This window comes from Chironomus tepperi, unplaced genomic scaffold (genome assembly GCF_022539635.2).
Source record: "Chironomus tepperi strain 1889 unplaced genomic scaffold, CSIRO-AGI_Ctep_v1 contig_354, whole genome shotgun sequence".
In the NCBI taxonomy this organism is placed as follows: domain Eukaryota; kingdom Metazoa; phylum Arthropoda; class Insecta; order Diptera; family Chironomidae; genus Chironomus; species Chironomus tepperi.
The window spans coordinates 522,739-544,811 of NW_027226476.1; the positions used below are offsets into that span (position 1 = coordinate 522,739).

The following is a 22,073-nucleotide window of genomic DNA, read 5'->3' on the forward strand; positions in this document are numbered from 1 at the left end:
TTATTAGGAACCAAAATATGAGATTCCTTTTATATTAAACTTTAATTATATTATTTGCAATATAAAAAGAATTGGCGTGCAGTATCAGCGATTTGTCCACTGACTCTCCACATTTGGCGGCTGATGTGGATTGAAAATTGCTCACGAATTTTATTGCATATTTTTTATTTAAATTCATTTTGAATATTTGCAACTAATGTTGCTTTAATTAGGCTGTTTAATTTACCATCGATAAACAATTTCAAAAATTGTAATTAATGCTAAAAATATCTAATCTGTATCATCTTTTTTACACAAAATAAAGGATTATTCAACTCTAATTTGTGTGTTTCGTATTCATTTTGAATTTATGGCCATAAATTTTAAAATTATTTTGAACATTTTGCATAAAACAAAATCACAGAATTCAAATCACTTAAACGAACAAGCCGACATATTTTTTCTTCATATCATGAATAATCTTTTATAGCAAAATTAAATAAAATTTAATATTTTTCATTTAGAATTCAAAATAATACTTGAATAAAATCAGTTAAAATTCACTGTTAAGTAAGATTATTGTGATATGACATAAATATGTATTTTTAAGGGTTAAAAAATATTATTGAATTAAGCATGAATACTTTATTTAGCTAAATTAAATTTTCTGATTTAACTAATTAAAATTGTTAAATTTTCCATTTTGTTGCAAAATGTAATTTTTCCAAATAATTTTGAATAATTGAAAAGTTTCTTAAAATCGAAAAGAAATTTGTCATGATTTTAGGCAAGGCTGTCTCAAATTTTAATCTCTTGTTTAAAAATTACAAACTTTTAAAAGAGGATTTAAAGATTACAAATTTGTATGAAAGATTGTAATCTCCAATAATTTTCATTCAAAAATTTTCAAATTAAAATTTGCAGAAACCTCGATTTATTATTTACCAAAACGTGTAAGTTGTTAAAATAATTCATTTTATGATTATGTAATTTTTTTAAAAAAATAAATTTTTCAACGTGCTTAATTTAAATTATAAATATTCCAAGTTTTAAATACTGATTTTTTATCCCATTTTATTAAAAAATTACCCGACCTTATCGAGCGACTTCATCGATGAATTTCCTTTCTAATAACATTTTTAATGATTAATTTCGTGGTTAATACAAAAATAAACATTCAGAATGTATACGGTAGTTACAACCAGAGCTCGAAGTAGACTCGGATCTTCTTTATTTTGTGCTAAATCAATTTTGAAATTTGGAAAATTTTCTTGAATACTGTTCAGAATAAAACAGATTTTCAAACAATTTATAGAACGATTATAGAAATGAATATGGACATTTTTGTAATATACAAACGACCTTGAATGCGGAAAACTTAATTGATTTTTTATCCCCAGCTTCAACCAAAAATTGATTTATACCAAATCTCATATTGCATAATTTTTTAAATTTAATTCAAAAAGCGTGTAAAAAAAGGCAAAATGCTTTTAATGTGAAATTTTTATCAATCCTTAATTATTTGCTTTTGACGATAAGCTTTCACAAAATCAACAAATACTTAAATTATTTAGCCTACAGAATTCAATTATTTTATACCAATAATTTTTCGTTTATCTTAATTTTGAGGTTTTAAAACTTCATTACAACTATGTGAATTTTTTTAAAATCACAAAACTTAATTTCCATTTCACTTTTTTTTCAATAAAATCGAGGATCAAACATAATTGTTAAAAATTTCAATTCTTTTAATTTTGTAAATTCTTTTTAAAAATTTGAAAAATTCAAAAAATTGTTAAATTTTTACAATAGTGTCTATCCTTTGACTAAAATTGATAAATTTGTTATGAATAGAAATATATAAAAACAAAGCATTTATTAAAAATTTATAAAATTACATCACTTTAAAGATAGTGAGAAGTGAGAAGTAAAAACAAAATTTTTTCTTGGAGGTAATGTAAAAAATTTCATATTTTTTATATATGACGTTTCATATGTAACGCTAAATGATCACTACGTGAGAAGCAGCGTTCACAATGACGGCACTTGAATGGTTTAGCTCCAGTGTGCTTACGATAATGTCGAGTAAGTTCGTCACTCCGCGCAAAACGCCATTCACATCCTTCCCAACTGCATTTGTATGGCTTTTCACCTGAGAATGAGAATAAAAATTCAATAAAAATTTGCTGCCAAATTTACAATATCAACTCTTTGCCAAACTGTGTATTGCAAAAAACAAGTGTTCCGTCAAAACATACAATCTGTGCCATTACAAAGTTTGGACAGCACTGTGTTAGTGAGTACAACTCATTTGATTCATTTATATTGATGATTCAATACTCTACGACGAATTTACAATTTATCAAATTCCATAAGGCAGTGATTCTATAACTTTATTCACCAGCAGCACAATCATGGCCATTTAGAAAATTTGGTACCATTAAATACAGAAACGACGAATGAATACAGAAAATATATTCAATCGAGAGAATTTTTGAAATATTTCATAAAGTAACTCCAAAATCATTAATTCTGTTAATTAACAGAAGAATCTTTTGCTCGTTTGAATGAGCAAACTTTACAGTCTTCTTTAAAATACAAAGACACAGTAATATATAATAATTGCATTTGTGTTAATTTACTCGCATTTGATATTTGTTCATCTGATGACTCAACGTTCAGCTATTCAGTTATATTTTAATTTAATGAATGAATGAATGTGTAGTTTTTTTTCACCCCGATTGACCCGCTTTTATTTGATGAATGAAAAGTTATTGTAATTTTATTTGATTAATCACCACCATTTATCGCACTCTACTATTTAAGTTGAATTAATTTCAAAATATCTTTATTGTCTTAATTTAATCATTTTTATGAGGTTAAGAAAAAACTCGAGGCATGATGACAACATTTGACATTTGACCAATTTAAAAAATATTTCTTTTTATGAACAATTAATCCATTTTCTCTGCTTAATGTGGAATGATTATTGAAGCACTTCATGATACTCTTATGAAGTTTCAAGTTGATAATTTGATTCTATCATCTTTACAAAGCTACATATTTAAACAGATTTTGGCATTTGGTATTGGTAGTAGAGCCAACTTTCGGAGATGTAAATTGCAATTGATCTGAATGATCAGCGAAGTAAGTAAGTAAGATATTAAATTACCTGTATGGGTTCTTTGATGTGCTTTTAAATGCGAACTTTTTGTATAAACTTTTTTGCACCCAAGAAACTGACATTTATGAATTCGACGTCTCGAGTCAGGACTGTGGTCTTGATGTCGTTGTGATTGTTTGAGTGATGCTGTAGTTGTCAAAACTGTGAGCAAAGGAAATATAATTACAATTTTGTCACACAAATGAATTTATAAAAGTACAAACCTGAATGAGATGAGTTATTTCCCTGTCCATTGCTTTTACCAGATTGTGCGATTGTCGAATGAAAATTAGGATTCATTTGGAGAATTTTTGTCACACCAAAAGAATTTTTTGTATTTGATAGTCGTACAATAGTATTACGTGTCAATGTTGTGCCACTAGATGACACTCTAAAAATACCCTGATTTTCTATTAATGCTAGTTGTTCAGGTTCCATTTCTCTTATAGTTAAATTTTTGCTATTACTACATTTACTACTAGATTCAGGTGATGATGGTGGTGTTAATGTTTCATGATTTTGTCCCGATTGTAAAGCGGCAGGCATCAACATGGTTGAAAGAGTTGTTCCTGAAAGCTGATTTGTTACTAACGGTGATGATGGCGGTGACCTTGCAATAACTAGTTCGATTGTTGAATTTGAAATTTTATTTGAGCCTTTGATAACTTGAATAGTTTTATTATTGTTATTAAAACTATTATTGATATTAGTTCTATTACTATTATTTTTGTGAAAAATTTTGGTAATGTTATTATGATTAATATAATTATTGTGAATGTTACTGCAGCTCATTAATTTTTCATCATTACTATCCGAGTCCTCATAATCGTCTTCAATTGTTTCCTTTTTAACCAATAATGAACAACTAATTGAGCTATCCCACGATTTCCCTGAGCATGTAGAAGATGAAGAGCTCATTGATAGTGTATCTAAATTTCTATCATGTAAAAGCTCATCGAAGCATAATTGATCGACTTTTACACTCCATGAACCAGTTAATGGCCTTCCAGACGTTAAAAATTCCCAAGGCGTTAAGTCTGCTGATTCAGATTTGAAGTTTTTCTGTTTCGGTTCATCTTTTAAGTAGCGATCCATTTCATAGCATGTCTAAATTTCAGAAAAAGAGCGTAATTAAGGTATAAATTTTAAATTATATAAAACTACTTTCTGCTTTGATGCATTTTTGTATGTCACTGTAAACAACCCACACATCTTTGAGGAATTCCGATGACGTAGCGGTTTCTTCATTGATAAATTTATAAGAAACAATAGACCACGGTAGGTTAAATTATTTCTATTTCGAGCATTTATGTATGTTCATTTAATTAAAAGCAATTTAGTCACTTGGCCCCTCGATCTGGAATCTTTCTATTAGAACACAAAGTTCAATCATTCACACATGTTAGACATTTGGTGTTTAAATCCCATCAGTAGTTATTCTTATCTATCTTTTCAAAACTTCTGCTGACTCATCGACATGATATTCATAGAAAATTATATCATAATGATAAATTAAGTGGCAACATCAACATAATAATATGATTGGGTATTTCAAAATTTCTAGTAGATGTTCATTATTATTATATACAGTCCCAGATTTTTCTCTTCTATTATAGCAGTGGTGGACAATTTTTCACACCTTGGTGGGAAGCCTTGACCGAAACCAAGAAAAATTTCAATTTAGGATAGAACGAATCACAAAATATGCAAAGTCACTTCAGGAACCTCAAAACAAGATCCTTGAGACAAGCAATGTGCGGTAATAGACAGATAAACATTTTTTCAAGAAATGTGCTAAAAACGGATATGTTACGTAATGGTTTCAGATAAAAAAGAAAAATAAATAGACGTACAAAAAGGAAAATATTGAGAAAATAAGAGAAAATGTTTAGGATGGTGAGAGTAAACAAATATAGAACGAGAGAAAGTATCCCAAAATATAAGTTTATGTTCATAGTGTTTGTGTGTTTTCTCTTACTGTCTGCAATTAATTCAATTCATACAACGCAAGGGATGGTTTTGACTATTTATTATCTGGCTATGCCTACGTATCCAACTAATGATGTTGTAAATGTCTGGTGCATTAGTTAAGCCTTTTTTAGGGAAGGTCACAAATATTAAATCAAAAATTTGAAACTTATTTGCCAAAATATTAGGGTCTATCCTCTGTCGCGCCAAATTTTATCAGATATTTTAAACCATCTAATACATATAGGGTAAAAAATGTAATTTTTGGTCATTTTTCATTTTTGGACACTTTAAATGCATATTTCTCTTCGCTGTTTTGTCTAAAATTATTTGAAAGTGGTTTAAACTATCGTATATAGTGAATATTTTCACCATAAAAAAATTCAGAATTTTTGGACTTGTCATATCCGATATATACCAACTTTAAAGTCAAATGTAATTTTTGGTCAAAAAATGTAATTTTTGGTCAAAAAAAATGTAATTTTTGGTCACTTTTTTTTCGCAGGATGCATTGAAAAATTTGTATGGAAGGAATTTTTGGAAAAATTTAATTAATGATTTAATGCCTTTCCACTGCAGCTACATCCATAAAATTTGAATCACACTTTATTTAGACCTAAATCTTTAAATTTGCATCAAAAAAGTTAAGATTAAGGGGAAAAAAATTCACAAATTTTCATAGCTTACTTTTGTAAAAAGTGACCAAAAATTACATTTTTTTTCCTTCCATACAAATTTTCAATGCATCCTGCGAAAAAAAAGTGACCAAAAATTACATTTTTTTTGACCAAAAATTACATTTGAAAATGGGTCATTTTGTATGATGAATTGTGAAGAAGTGCTTCATTCATTTGAAAAAATTAATACGAGGAATGATAAAGAGATATAAAAGGCAACTTTTTGGGTACTTATTGGTTTATGAAAAACAAGTCCTTTAACGCAAGCGGCTGTAACAAAAAATGGACAAATTTTGGCCATTTTTCCAATTTTTTCTTTTGGAAATTTTAAACTACAGGAAGACCAATAGTCAAAAGTTTTAATGCAGAAGTTCTTATTTTTTGATCTTGTACAACTCTTCTATACAAACCATGGCATGAAAACGTTTCTAAATGCCTTTTTCAAAAATGACCAAAAAAAAAGTGACCAAAAATTACATTTTTTACCCTACAGCAATAAAATACAAAACACTTTTAAATGACGTTTACAGAACATTTTAACGTAAATATTGGCCTGCATGTAAGTTACTTCCGTTTTTCTCCCTGCATAAATGTTGTTTTCAGCAGAAATGTCGTTTTCTAGTACGATATAATAGCATCCATTTGGACATTTCTATTCTTTATCAAAAAAGTCTAGAATTATTATTGAAAATGAAGAGTTGTCTTGATAAGATAATTTCTTAGATACATTAAGCCAGTGGTGTACAATCTAATATTTTCGCAGCACATCTTGGTGATAAGCCTTGACCGAAACTGTCAAAAACTTGTGTGCTGCGAACACAGGATGCCTACCACTGCATTAAGGTAATGTAAAATCAGAATTTAATTTTAGTTAATTAAAATATTTATTTTAATTCTCTCACCATGTTCCTTAAGGTTGTGCAGTGCTGCAAAAATGCATCATTGAAGAACAAATAATTTCGATTTAACATACCTAAAATGAAATAAGAATAAAAAATTTATTTAGTATTTCATGTTTAATAATATAACCTGAGCGTCACAAATGAAGTAGGCTTCGCTATTTGGATGTCAAACGGAGATGACTTCCATTTGTTGTTAATAGAAGAGGTTTAACGGACCCTCAAAAGCTCTGTCACGTAGACTTCTTCAATTGTGTCGCTTGAGTAGGCATTTGTCATACATTGTTTTAAACAAGTTTTAAATACTAAGTCAATATTTTTGGTCTAAGAGTCGTTTGTTTTGTTTTGTATCTGAATATTTCGATTTTATAATTCTAGCGTATTTCAATTCTATGTGGAGGAAATGCACTTCTGTCGGTCACAAGTGACCTCCTCTACACATTTTTAATGCATAAAATAAAATTTTAGAATGAAAAAAAGTTTAGCAAATTTATTCATAATATTCATGAATGAGAGTGAGTTTACATATGAATTTTGTAAGCATGAAGTCATAGAATGACTCATAGCACGATTATTTAGTAAATGAATTGCCATGTATTGTTGTGAGAATTCGTAAACAACCTGTTTATATATCAATACATACAAGAAAAGCATTCGTGCATACATGAATAATCATTAATAGTATGCGACAGTTACCACAGTATGAGTACGTTGAATTCCAAACAATATTTTATTTTCAATTATGCAATTCAATGTTTTAAAATTTTTAAATACTATTTATCAACAAACACCTTATTTCTGTATGAAACTTCAATATTTAACATATCAGACGATTACTTCAAACTTGCTACATTTTTAAAATGTTTTTTCTTAACATAGCATTGGATCTAAAATACTGTTTTGTATCTAGTGACAATTTTTGTTAAAATAAGTAAATAGCGGTATTATTAAAATAGCTTAATGTAATTAAGTCTGTGTTGTATACCAATGAAGTAGTACATATATAAATTTTTGTTACTTAATATTTCATAATGATTAAAAAAATAAACATTTAATTACGAAGCGATGACAGCAGCATTGCTCTGATAAGAAAAAAAAAATAACGAAGAATGCTTTGATTCGGTATATTTCGTAAGCTCTAAAAATAAATCTCAGTAAACTATGTTTATTGTACATATTTGTTAAATATTGATTATTGATACAGTTTTGTAAGAAATATTAAGTTTTTGCAATGATTGCAATAAAAATCAATATTTCCAACATAAGAGGCAACTGAATATGACGAATTAGGTAAACAACGCTTAATATAAAACTGACATCGATGTACATAAATGGAAAAGCCGGTAAAAAAAAACAAGCCTTCAACGGTCAAATTGCGAAAGTGAGAACGAGATAGTAAAATGAAAAGAAAAAAATAACCAATACCATTCAACGACAATCTCACCTGAGTATGAGCAAAAAAAAATAACAACCATCGCAGACCATGTGAAATGATATAACCCATGCGGTATACCGGCAATGAGATCAGAAGAAACTGGTTTTTTTCGCGCGCTAAGTTTCATGTCCATAAAAGGTAAATAAAATCAGTGAATACAAAACTCACGAGTTAATTTAATGCTTTTTCCATTTTATCGACATAAAGCATATTTTTGTAATACACCTCAAAACGAGGCATGAACATGATAATTATGCTCCATGACACATTAGTGTGATGCTTAGGTATGTCGCAAAAACTTTAAAGACATACTTAATTAACACTATAATATAGACAAACGCTTTAAATGTTAAATAACAGAAACATGATTTGACTTCATCGACATGATCTGTTAGTTCAAAAAGTTTGAGCACTTCTGAACTTAGATCTTTCAACATGGTTTACAAGTTATTTCTTGATATAGGCACAGAAAAATTTATTCAAAAATGGCAATAGTCATGACGATTTTAAGCTTTTTTAATGCACTGGAACCAATCCAAGTATTAAAGTTTGAAACAGTGTTGTGGAACCTTTTGCTTTTCGCGGCACACCTTAGTGGTAAGTCTCGATCGAAACCACACATGGAATACGGCTTATGACATTTTCAGAAATGTTTGTCAGTACAATAATGTGCCGCGGCACACAGATTCCCCTTCACTGACCTAAATGTTGTAGCAAACATAATTTAAATATGAAATTATCATAAACAAAAAGAATCTTTTTTGAAAGATTAGTGGCTAGTCAACAACTATTCTTTACTCTCCCGAAAATTCTTCTATCGGCTTTATTCGTCATAAAAAAAGTGAAATCAACGTGAATATTTTTAAAATCTTAAAAGAATATTTCAACAACCGACAAATAAACAACTGACAAAGACTGGTTGAGAATGAAGATTATATGCGTGTGTCAATAATCGTATACAAAAATGTTATGCAATATAGAATACCAAAAAACTTGATAGTGAACAAAAATCGACATCGGAATTTAAAAAGAAAAATTCAAACAAATTAAATATGCTTATCGAGTTTTACGAATGCTTATTTATATACTTCTTTGAGAATAACAAATGTATAGATGATTTTTATATTAAATTGAATTAGTCAATTTTTAAAAAATTATGGAAAAATTTTAGAAATTTTAATTTTTTGTTGACTGAGTAAAGTTGAGTTTAAATTGAGTTAAAGGAATTTTTGTATGAAAAGTTGACTTCCACCTCTAATATATTCGAATTAAAGTCCAAATATTTTTTCCTTCACATCATGCTTGATGAAGGTTATACTAGTTAAATCATCATTGTCTTATTCTCACAGATTTTTAATCACGTATTGTATATAAATTCATAGTTAGATATAACTGTCACCCTTAAATTTGATAATTTCTTAAGTATAATCATAAACATTCCTAAAATACTTTCAAGAACATAAATACTTATTAATGAAAAAATTTGAAACCATTTGCTTATTCAGTCTAAAAATTTAAAAACTCAAGTGCCTTTTTGAGAAAACCCAGATATGAAATATCGGTTATTCAGAAATAATGTTGACTAAGAATTGTATAAAATAGTTTAGTGAGGTCATAGTTTTGTTTACCTATTCAGCAACAAAATTCAGCCACAAGTATTGTCTTATATGCATTTAGAATTAAATAAACAACAATATCTGACATTGTCGTAAACATATGAAATTTCTTTGATTTTTGATCTCAGTTTTTGATGTCATAACGGTCATTTGTAATTTAAATTATATTTAAATGTAACATAGTTGTTTACCCCGTTTCATATAAAGATTCAGTTTGTATTAGAACTTCAAACTGCTTCAAACAATAAACATCGATATTATTATTTTGAACTTGTGCGGCAGTTTTTGTCTAAACACATTCACAAAAACTGGCATGTGTAATGTCTCTCTAAGGCAGACAATCTATGTTAATAATAATTTAATCATAATATTTATTTTTCACTTCTCGTCTTTATTTATTTCGTAAAACTGAACATTTTATAAACTTCGTTAAAGTTAACGAAAGTAATTTAAAATATTAATGAACGTTACAATTTCCTTAGTATATCACAGTATGATTGAGTCTGGCAAGTTTTAATTAAATTAAATACAAAGCAAGACCTAAGAATGAAAATAATTTTGTCAATAATCAAGTAAATCCAACTAAAATTGAAATGTTACCAAAATGTTATAGTAAGGAAGGGTGCGCTTTATTGATTTAAAAAAATCCCTCCCTCATACATTTACGCATAATGTGAATTTATCATGAAACCTACATTTTTGTTCTACCCCGTTACTGGACATCAATATTTAAAAATTACAAATGTGTTTGTTTGTGTTGGCATAAAGTGCATTCAAATGTAATTACTAAACAGTAAAGAAATAACACAGTGCATGAGTCATCACTTCATGTCTACAATTTTGAGTTTATATTAATCAGCTTCTGTAATTTTATACGAAATGTATGAATCTTATGAATTATAAATAAATGCGATTGTACAAAAAATACGTTAAAAATAGTAGAAGGCAAGTTAATAACTAGTTCTGACAATCTTCTGTCTACTCGATTTTGATTTGGATACAAGAAATTTCGTCATCTTTGTATTGTCTTATAAAATGGAAATGAAATAAACTCAGGTATTAAAAAATTATTAATAAATGAATAGACATTACTGTCTGATGAGTCAGACTGAAAACAATTTATTTACAATTAGTTAAATTAGTTGCAAATAACTAAGTTTTAAAATTACTTTGACAATTATTAGGTATTGCTTCAGTTATTCTTAATTAAATAGTCTTTGATTATTTATTGAAATATTTAAAGTTAATTAAGCAACTTTTGTGAAATTTTTAAATGTCAAACAAATGTGAGAAATTTTTCAATCTAAAGATTGTAATATCACGAAAAAATGTGAAGGCCTGCTACAAACTAAAATCTTATTGTTAAACCACCGAATTTCTCATCAAAATTTTCACATAAACATTTTGATCTCTACTAAAAATACTATTCAAAAATTGAGTATGAATACTGTTTGAAAATAGTTGATGTTTATTAAAAGTCTATATCATGAAAGAATGCATGTTGATATATACAGATAAAAAAACACATACTCATACATTGAAAGAAGATAACACATAAACAAAGCATGATTTAATGTTCAAAACCTCTCTTTGAATGTCAATGAAACCTATAGATCATAACATTAAAGCAAGTGAACTTCCGCAGTAAAAAGAGAAAGAGAGAAATGACAAGTCAACATGTCTAATAATTAAATATTCAAAAAAGCGTAACTTATTCATATTTTTGACATTAATTTTTTGATTTTTAATCTATTTCTTTTCTATTCAACCCAGTCAAGCTAGCCAGTGATGTCATTGATATGAAGGAATCAATCAGTAAACTAGACGTCTAGTAATCAGACCGTTTGACAAATAGCGTTTGTAATTTTTTTAAAAATTACAATAATAATATCGATGTTTATTCTACGAAGTTCAAATATAGACTGAACTTTTGAATTAAAAGGGGTTTACAACTATGGACAAAAAATAATATTCAAATCTAAAATGAACGTTATACGCAGAATTGACTTAAAATTGACTACTTAACGTTAGCATATAATAATGATAATTACCTGTTGCCATTGATCCTCAATTGATGGTTGAGATGAGAAATATCCGAAATCCTGGATATCTTGCAATTCTCGAAAAATACTTCCACTGGGTAAAATATCCATGATTGCTTAAATTATTTTGTCAACTATTTAAATGTCTCACTAATATACTACACTACTAAATTCTATTCTTTGTAATGGCAATGCTTTATCTCATTACTTTAACTTTTTTTTTCTTCAATTTTTTAATTCAGAAAATTTTTGGATTTCCAGAAATTTGGACAATTTTCATATCATAACATTTTCTTCTTATTTTTTCACAACTCTTACATTCACACATAATATCTAGAATATGAGGATTCACTTATGTTTTTACTTTTTTCAATATTTCACAATCAATTATATCATATTTTGTTGATTATATTCCGAGTAAGTTTTATTTTGTTGAAATTTTTTGTTAATTTTTTTCACAATCATCATAAAATATGAATAAATGTTCTTCCATACATCTTGGAATTAGATTTTTTTACACTACTTTTTACTTTATCTTATCGTTTGGTTTTATCAGTATTTTTATTATTTCTGCAGTACAGCATGAAAAAGAAAAAAAATACATATGAAATGATGAATTTTATGATCAAAAAATCGATAGCGTTTAAACATCACTCGTTTATTTATAGAAATGTAATGTTCTGTTTTCACTTTTACTATACATTTCAAGTGGAAAGTTTGCGAGAAAAAAATTCAATTTTTATAAAGCTTGATTGATTTATCGATATGATGATTAATTCACAATTATGCAGAATATGCATGTGTCTGTTAAAACATATTTAGTTTAAAGCCACAATAACCTTTTTTGTGTTAAGAAGAAGAAGAGTTCATTCCCTTTTTAAGCGTTATTTAAATTTTCTACTTTCGTCTTCTTTTCCTGTCTTTTTCCAGCTTTTACAATTGAATAAATAATCAGCGTCTCTCTCTCTATTTTCTATTGTTTTGACGATATTAGAAAATAAGTCTTTTTTTTTTTAATAAAATCATAAATATTTTTGACTAATATTCAATATTCAACAATGATTCCAAAAATAAAATTATTTTATCATTCTTGTTAAAATTCCATGAATATAATCTTTATTTTCTATTTCTCTCACTTATGGTTCAGCCGACTCCTACTTTAAAACTGAATGAGAGTCAAACTTAAATACAAAAAAAATAACAGAATGAATAAGAAATATTTAACTCTTCTCACTTTGTATGTGCACGCGAACGTATATGTATGTTTACATTTTTTATACATAAAATATTCTTATGTATTAAGCACAGTAAGAAAATAACTTTTCTACACACATTTGTAACAGTAAATAAGTATTTGATACTAGCTTATGGGAATAAAATGTTAAAATAATGCATACAACTTATGTCATTTTATATGGTATGATGTCATCATTTTTTTAATTAATGAATAAGATTTTAGAAATTAAAAACTTTATTCTTGAATTATTCATTTATATATTTTAATTCACAACCGGCATCGAATGTAACTTATATAAACAATTTTAGTCATTTATACAAAAAGTGAAAAAAATTGTTTGAAAATAATTTGTTTCACTAGCAAGACATGATTTTATGAAGGGGAGAATGCGCACACAAACACAGACATTTATATGATGGAAGCAATAACGAAGAAGTCTAAGGCATGTTCTATCGCATGGACTGGAAACATGCGAAAAAAGGCTTTTTTAATCATTACTGCCTTAAAATTATTAAAATGTTGAATCAAATTTTAATCTTTGGATTTAAAGAAACTTTAAATTTTTAAATTAATTAAATTTGAATTTTAATTTGAAATTTCAATATTTAAAAAGTATTTAAATTTAGAAATTGTTTAGGTTATTGTTTATCATTAGCCATTTCCAATAGATCTAACATGAACATGACAATGTCAAGCATATCTCACATTATTTGACATTCACCTATTTTGTTTTCATTACGAAGAAAAAAATGTCCAAAATTTGTAATCAAACTATAGTTTGTCATTTTTCCTAGATTGTGTATCCATCATTCATATTCTACTTAACACTTGTCATTATCAAGATAATTTTGTAAACAAGTTTAAAATAATGTTTTTTAATTTATGAACTCCATATTGCATTATACTCTGATGTGCGATTTTCATTGAATTTTTTTCTCATCCACATTTTTATTCAAATTTCTTTAAATATTTTAAATTTAATTCTCTAGTCATAAATTAGAAATGACTAATGTTGTATGTATTTATCATCACTATAGTTAATTATAATAATCACTCAATTAGTAAGATAAAGTTTTTTTTCACAAATATTACAACTATATCATTTACTATAAAATGTTTATTCACGTACCATTTGAAAAAGAAGCATTAACTTTTCCAAAGTATAATAATAATTTGCACTATAACACATTTTACTTTCCGGTAAAAAAATATAATTATATATTAAATATGTAAGAACAAAAAAAAAAACTAAAATGGCTTTTCACGACAGTGCAAAAATTTGATTAGAATATCGAATAAAACTTGCATTTTTGACTCGAAATTTTAACAAGAAACCGAAATGTAAATTTCTAATAGTTTGGTGCGGTTTTGAAAAACTACGTCCTAATGAAAAGTTTATATATTTAATGATGAAGTTTTTCTCACTCCATAATTAAAATTTCTTCGAGGGTAAGAAAATTCAGGCAACAAAATACACGTCTTTCACTTATAGCAGTCACTCAGTTTCTAAAATTACTTCCTATGAAAATATTTTTTTCCCATTGTTTTTGATTTTCCATTGCTATAAAATTCTACAATGATTCATCTGCATTTTTCAAATCTTTTCCAGATTGTCATGCGCAATGTAAGCATTTAAAATTGGAAATGTTCCATTGTTTACACATTTTTTTTCCTAAAGTATGTAAAGTCTCACGTTTTTTTCGTGCCGAGTTTAGAGTTATACACAGTCATTGAAGCATTATCGTGATATAAAGAAAAACAAATCTAAAACGTTTTATACATGATGTTTTATACATTAAGATGTTATTGACAACATTCATTCTAAGAACGGAAGAGAATATGAAATTTAAAATGTTTAAAATGTTTAAATGAAACTTGCAAATTTTTAGTTTTTTTATAAGATTTCAAATATTTATTATCAAAATAATGTACACATAATTTTTGCATTTTTTATTCTATCAAATGGAAACAGGAAATACTTTTATTAAAAAGTTAAAGTCTTTTGTATATAAATGCTCAAGTACTAAGGAAATGAATTTCAATATATTTTGTGCTTTTGAAATTTGTTTTAAATTTCAGATCAAGATTATTCGCTGTTGGATCTAAAACAGAAATTCAATAGTTTCTAAACTAAAAGATCATTAAAATATTTAGCGAGAAATTTAAAAGATTTTAAAGTTTAAAGTCAATTTTAGCTCGTTTTCTTTACTTATTTTATAAACAAATTACTATCCAAATGTGATAATTTTAATTCTTGGAATCAGAGTTCGAAGTTGATTAAAAATTAACATTAAGTTGATTTTTAGTCGACTTCGATCTCTGCTTGGAATGATTTGAGATTCAGAACAAAATTTTCGAATTTTGGATTGAGATTATTTTTGAAAAAGGAATAAATTTGGATATTTTTGGAAGGCACGATAAATAGAAATTGAATAATTACTCAGCAATTTTTACAATAAAATCTGACTGTTTATGCCATAATAACTGGAGTCTTTTCTTTTTATGATCTTCCTCAACAAATCAAAATAACTTATTATGAAAGATATGAAACTTTTGTAATATTCGATTTGCATGATTATAATATGTGTAAAATATGTATATTTAATTTTAATCAACAAAAGCTTTTTATACTTATGCTTTACTTTTAGTTTAAATCAAATAAAATTCTATTTAAAACTCTTCTTCAAGAGTTCTTGAGTAACGATTCGAATCAATTCTTCGTCTCTGACTTCTTCGAACAGCATCTGCTCTTCGATATGGTTCCGATTTCAACCCCAACAATATGTCTTCAAGTGCGCCATTATAAACATCGTCTTGATGTAGAAGCTTCTTTTCTCTTATCGCATTTGCATGCTTTAATTCCGTTATTACTGCTTCCTGTTATTCATAATTCATAAGTTAATAATTGTTTAGGAATGTCAAAAAGGGAAATATCTTACTTGTTGCTTTTTTTGATTAGTTGAATTCCTTAAAACTACTTCTTCATCGCGTTCTTTTTTCAATGCTGCTAATGCAACAGCTTGTTCAAGTCGTTTTCGTTGCTCATTCTCCTGGTCGGTTGTCTAAATTATTTTGATTATAAAAATATTAATAGTTTTAAAATAAATGAATTTTGAAGGTACAAACCTTAAATGCTTTGACAAAACGAACAAGGAGTGAAAAGAATGCATTTGCGTCAGGATTTCTAGAAGATTCGCCGAAATACTCTAAGCATTCTTTGAAACTTTGTTGTGCGACTTTTGTATCAGCACTAATCTTTTTTAATTTGTCTTCAGAATTGGATAAAAAGTCTTTCAATACCAAACACTGAGTGTTTTTTCCAGCAGCTGTAAGTTCTTTTCGAACAATTTCCATTCCCTTTTCCAATTCATTTACGTCTACAATTACATTTTCTAAAGAAACTTGAGAAGCTTTGTCTATACAGAAAAATTCTGAATCAAAACTCATAAGATCTGGGAATTTTTGACGTATAGTTGCTACGATATAATGAAGCAATGATATCTTCTTATCGGTTGATTTTGTATCCAATAATGTATCAAGACTTTGCAATCTAAATCCATATGCGGGTCCTCGTTTACTTGAATTTAAATAGTTTCCAAATGCCAAGACTACCTCTAATAACAATCTGAATTTTTTAGAAGATTTTACAGAAGTTGATGCGGATATGATTGAGTAAATTTGCTGAAAATATTAATAAAATTATAGAAACAATCTTTGAATCTTAAAATATATACTTTTTCTTACCGGACTTATTAGATGAATGCAATCGAAGAAATTGCCCATATAATTCATAATTGATAATTTGGAAGAGATTCTTTCAACTTTGGTCAGATTCAACATAAATTTGTCTTCTTCTGTTAACAAGTTAATATTTTTCTTTTCAATTACGTAGTCTTTAAAGAGCTTTGATTCTTGCTCTGTAGGAACCATTTTTTGCAGAAGTTCGACATTTTCGAGAGATAAAGTTTTCAGATCCAAGTTGTTTATCGCTTTGATCACAGCTTCTGGGCCCATCTCTAGTTTTCTTCTTGAAATTGCTACAAAAATTAAACTTTAATTAAGTCCAAATTTCATATTTAAATTATATTGAAATATTACCAATGTTACGGAGTCTAGTGTGCTCTAGCAACGAAATGTTCTCAGGCTTCTTAAATCGTTTGCTTGAAAAGTCTCTCGATAATCCATCAATTTCTGAACTAGCTAAAGCTCCAATTCCCATGCCAATTTTAAACTTTTCTTCAAAATCACAAAAATCGATAGCTTTAAATATTTTTTCGTCATCTAATTCGTTGAAGATTGTTCCTCGAACTTGATTAGGCTTAAGTGCGACCCAGTTTAATGTTGGCAATTTATATTTGGTTTGAACTTTTCTTTTAATTGTCATGGCACCGTTTGCTATAGGCATCATTCCAGGCATTGGAGGAGGAGGAATTCCACTGCTTGGTTTTGGTGGAGCTGTTGAGAAAATAAAACAAAAATTATAGTAAAGTTCTTTCCATTGATTAAATAAAGTAATTACGTGGAGGTATAGATGAAGTTTTAATTTCTGGAATCATTGGAGGAGGAGGTGGAGGTGGACTGACGATTTCTTTTGTTGCTTCGGAACTAGTTGCATTTTTGATACTACTTGCAGGCATTGACATAACATCAGAGAGCTTTCCTCCTTTTGCTAAAATATTTGAAACATCCTGCCAAGAAGTTCCTTTAGGAAGTGTTTTGGAAAAGTTTTCCAATTCTAGTAACATTGATTCTCTTGATTTTGACTCTTGTTCATGCTTTTGAACAATTAGTTTTAATTTATTTACTTCCTCATCGAAAACTCTTTGTTTTTGTGTTAACTCATCACGTTCCTGTCTTGTTCTTTGTAATTCTGTTTGTAAATTTGCAATATTAAATGCTGCTTCCCTTTCAATTTCTGCAATCCTATCAGATGCTCTACCTAAATCATCTTCCAATTCATTTATTCTCTCTAATGCTGCTGTTTTAGTTATACTATCTTCCATTAATGCTGATACATCAAACACATTATCAAGGTAGGCAGAAATTTGAACTTGCAATTCTTCCGATTCCGTCAACCTTAATTTCTCTAAATATTCATCTAGTCCTAGCGCAGTAAACTCATATTGAAGATGAACTCGATAATTAATATCTTCAACGGAGTGAACAACAATATTCATAAATTGCATGCATGCAACCATAAAGTCCACTTTGAATATATCAAAATTAATAAACATGTCAAGTAGAGTTTCAAAACGCTTTTTCTCTCCCGTAACTTTCTTAAAATTATCAAAGGCACTTAAAATTATTTCATGTCCACCTTTCACTAAGCATATTGCTGCTAATAATTCAAGAACTAATGCTTTTGTACGCAATGATTTGTGTATAAGACTTAGAGCAATACAGTTGATTGCTTCGTGATGCTGTATAACCATATTGAAGCCATATTTATTGTTCATTATTGCTCGAAGGCACATTATACAAACATGAATGTCATCTGTTGTAGATCCCATATTAAGCTTCTGTACATGCTTTGATCTTCGCTTTGTACTAGGACTATGGAGAAGTTCATTAATTCCTGGTCGGTTAAAGCTTCCCATTGCAGATATCATTGTTAATCTATTATGTGATGAACTATGATTATTCATATTGATATTTCCAGTACTTGCTCGAAGTTTCTCAAATCCTTCATTTGAATTATCTAAAGACTCCTCAATTTGATATTCATAACGCATCATTTGTAACCGAAAACTTAAATAATCAACCAATGCATCTAATCCTTGATTCTCATTGTCTAAGAATTCCTTCACCCATTCAATATGATTTGTACGTAGTGAAATCTCCAAATCTCGTAATACCTGAGTTGATGTAGATTCACCAACTATTTTTCGTTTCTAAAAAATTAAGTACATAATATATTAGTGACATCCAATTTGTCATTATTAAAATAGACCAGTGGTGGACAACCTGTGTACCGTGACGCACTAATTTTTGGAAACGCCATGAACCGTATCCCATTTGCGGTTACGGTCTAGACTTTTCACCAAATTGTGCCGTGAAAAATTAACGGTTGCGCACCACTGCTCTAGACATTACTCATGATGTGATCATAATATCTAAACGGTTATGATTCATTTGATCAAAATAAACCATGACTAATTTACCATCCAAGACTTTTATGAAGAATCAATTCGATCGTTTCATTCTCAAGCATACACAATTTCATAAAGATTCTAATCATTTTTGCTTGAAGATCATTGAAGATTATAATCTTGTCTTCATTCAAAGATTGTTGTCTTGGATTGCCTTGGATAATAATGAAAACTCAATGTTTCATCGAAAAAACAATGTGATTTAATATTGAAAAGATGATCATGACACAAGTTTAACTTGAGTATTTAACAATTGATTTCAAAAAAGATTACAGTGTAGATACTTACTCGATGACTGCGTGAAGCTTTTGGGTCAAGGTATGTTCGAAGTTTTGTCAAATAATGTGATGGTGGATCTTTTGCATGAACCATTTCTTGATCACATATAATATCCCATTTTTTCTCATTGTCATAATTTTTAAGCAGCTTTGCTTTGTCGGGAGGCAGATCCATAGATTGCTAAAAGTTATAAGAAATATGTATACAAATAGTTTTTAAATCAGGAACGAATTGAGATTCGATCAAATATGAGAGAAGTCTTACAGGTCAGTCAATATTAAAATTTCTCTATATCATCTTTCTTTGATGTATTGAATGTATGTATATCGTGTGAATTTAAACTTTTCGCGACACTCGACTGAATTCTCGCATTTCAAAATTTTGATCGATTTTTTAGTAGTTTTATATAAAGGTTTTTAAACTCTTACCAAAACTTTTGCAAATCGACGGTCTAATTCTGATGAGTTTGGCATTGGTTGTAAATTTCTGCTTCGTATGCTTGGCTGCCGTATATGATTTGCAATTAATGTTGATGTAGGTGAACTCATGATATCACTATTGCAATCCAGATAAATGTTATTTCGGTGTTCAATTGAGTCGTTGTTGTTTAAATTGTCATTTCCTCTCGATAATATTGAGCCCATGATTATTTAATTTTGAATTTTAATGAATTTTCTTCAACTTTTATTATTTTGGACACTATTGACATAATCTAAGTATCAGTATAAAATTGATAGCACAGCAGAATCAGATTTCTTTTTAGAATGAATGTTTCACATTTCATAATCAATATTTCATAAAACTTTTAAAATGAATTCAATTATTAGAGGCTGAAATTACACTTTTTTTATGTTCTTCAGTTGATCCAGAGGGCACATTCAAAATATTTTATATAGACTTTAAGTGTATGTTTCTATAAATGAGATGGATTGGAGTTTACGTCACACAATACATACGCATATTTCATCGTTACAATAAATCACAATATGGCAAACAATTCTCCTTTATAATTTTTATATTTAAAATTTCTAATGTTGTACATGTTTTTATAATAAAACTAAAACTTTTATATTTGAGTTCATGAGTCATCCAAAACTTAAAATTCTTCCTGTGTGTGTTTATCTTTTCCTGTAAATAACGAATTGATTTTTGTCAATTGAATGATTAACATTTAGAAATTAATGGCAATAAATTTAACAAGCTTTGTTTTTTATAAGCACACCCGTATTTTTAATAACACAATTTAAACAACGACAGATGAGTGACTAAGGCATGAATCAAAACTGATTTGTGCTAAGTTATTAAAGTTTTACTCTCTTTCTCTTTACTTCTCATGAGATATAGTTTTGTTATTGTAGTTTTTACTCATTTTTTTTTTGTTTGTCGAACGCATTTTATTGACATGATGCAAATTTAGACTTTTAATTATTTATTATTTACTGAACATGCCAATTGACATTTCAAAGAAAATCATACACATTTTGTAAGAATATGAAGGAATTTATGAAAAAACTTCAATGTTCACATGACAATAATGAAATAGTTAATTTAACAAAGGAAATAAATGAAGTACCTTGTAAAGATCATTAATTTATTATTCAGCTAGTGACATCATACTTAATTCCGAAAATGAGAGAAATATCTTGAGAGCGTAGAGAGAGAAAGAGGAACTGTTGAATGCATTTAAATAGGAATTTCTTGTTTTTTGTAAAGATTGAATATCATAAAGTACAACAACATAGAGACACAGAAATGCATTTTATTGTATATTTTCGGCCACCCACACTAAAGAAATTTAGTATGTTATGCAGATGTTATTGTATTTATATTGGTGACAAAAAGAATCTAAATTCTTTTCGACACACAATGCACAATCTCTAAAGTTAATAAACTTTACATTCTAATGTACTTTAGTTCCAAAGTTACTAATAGTTGAACTTATTTTTAAACAAAATATTCAATTTAAATTGAACTATTCCTAAATTGTATCGAGTTTTTTGCTTGTCTTGTAACCAGAAAACTAATAATTTCAAAATGTACAGAAATTCTAAGCATTCAGATCTTTATCTTTAAACATTTTTATATTTTCAGCAATATTCAACACAATTAAGATGACCTTAGTATCATAATACTTGTTAAACTTTATAATTTTTGAATAAAAAATTACAGACCTTCACTTTTAAAAACAAACTTAAAAAAACTGATATGCATCAACAAGTATATTCAATCCGCACAATTGAAACGATTTGTTTTAAATTTATTGAATTTTCAAATATTACAATATTTTTAAATAATCGCCTCACATGTGAAATATGAATTAATTTCTTTCAAATATCAATTAATTAACATTATATTATGTTTTTACTGATTATTTCTGCGTTCTATGCGGTGTTAATATACTTCTACAATTTGATGTGTAAAACATCAATGTAAAAATTCAAAATTAAATTATTCGTTATACTCAAAACTAAATACAGACGTGGGACAGAATCACACGTTTGTTACCCCGACCTTCGTTAGAGTCCGCAAGGGAAACGATGAGCAGTTGCTACAAAAGTTAATTGTCGCATAATAGTGATGTAAGAATGTCAATTCAACATACTGACAGAGAATTTCTACGAACTTTATG

At 28.0% G+C, this 22,073-nt stretch overlaps 2 protein-coding genes across 3 annotated transcripts; both read right to left on the reverse strand.

The window, feature by feature from the left end:
• Window positions 1–1,830: 1,830 nt before the first annotated feature.
• On the reverse strand, window positions 1,831–13,002 carry luna. 2 transcript variants are annotated; one of them, XM_070645641.1, is made up of 4 exons: window positions 11,789–13,002; window positions 3,367–4,249; window positions 3,152–3,304; window positions 1,831–2,131 (listed from the first exon to the last, which is right to left on the reverse strand). In XM_070645641.1, exons 1-4 carry the CDS (start codon window positions 11,888–11,890, stop codon window positions 1,956–1,958), a joined length of 1,314 nt encoding a protein of 437 aa, XP_070501742.1. In that variant the 5' UTR covers window positions 11,891–13,002; the 3' UTR covers window positions 1,831–1,955. The 2 variants fall into 2 exon arrangements, with proteins under 2 accessions (XP_070501742.1, XP_070501743.1); XM_070645642.1 differs by lacking the exon at window positions 11,789–13,002 and adding an exon at window positions 4,307–4,928.
• A 2,023-nt stretch (window positions 13,003–15,025) lies between these two features.
• Window positions 15,026–20,812, reverse strand: Frl (formin-like protein). The gene is made up of 8 exons (XM_070645610.1): window positions 19,873–20,812; window positions 19,454–19,624; window positions 17,536–18,907; window positions 17,115–17,471; window positions 16,761–17,053; window positions 16,143–16,697; window positions 15,956–16,078; window positions 15,026–15,893 (listed from the first exon to the last, which is right to left on the reverse strand). The coding sequence occupies exons 1-8, from the start codon at window positions 20,086–20,088 to the stop codon at window positions 15,687–15,689; spliced, it is 3,294 nt and encodes a 1,097-aa protein (XP_070501711.1). The 5' UTR covers window positions 20,089–20,812; the 3' UTR covers window positions 15,026–15,686.
• Between the last annotated feature and the right edge of the window lie 1,261 nt (window positions 20,813–22,073).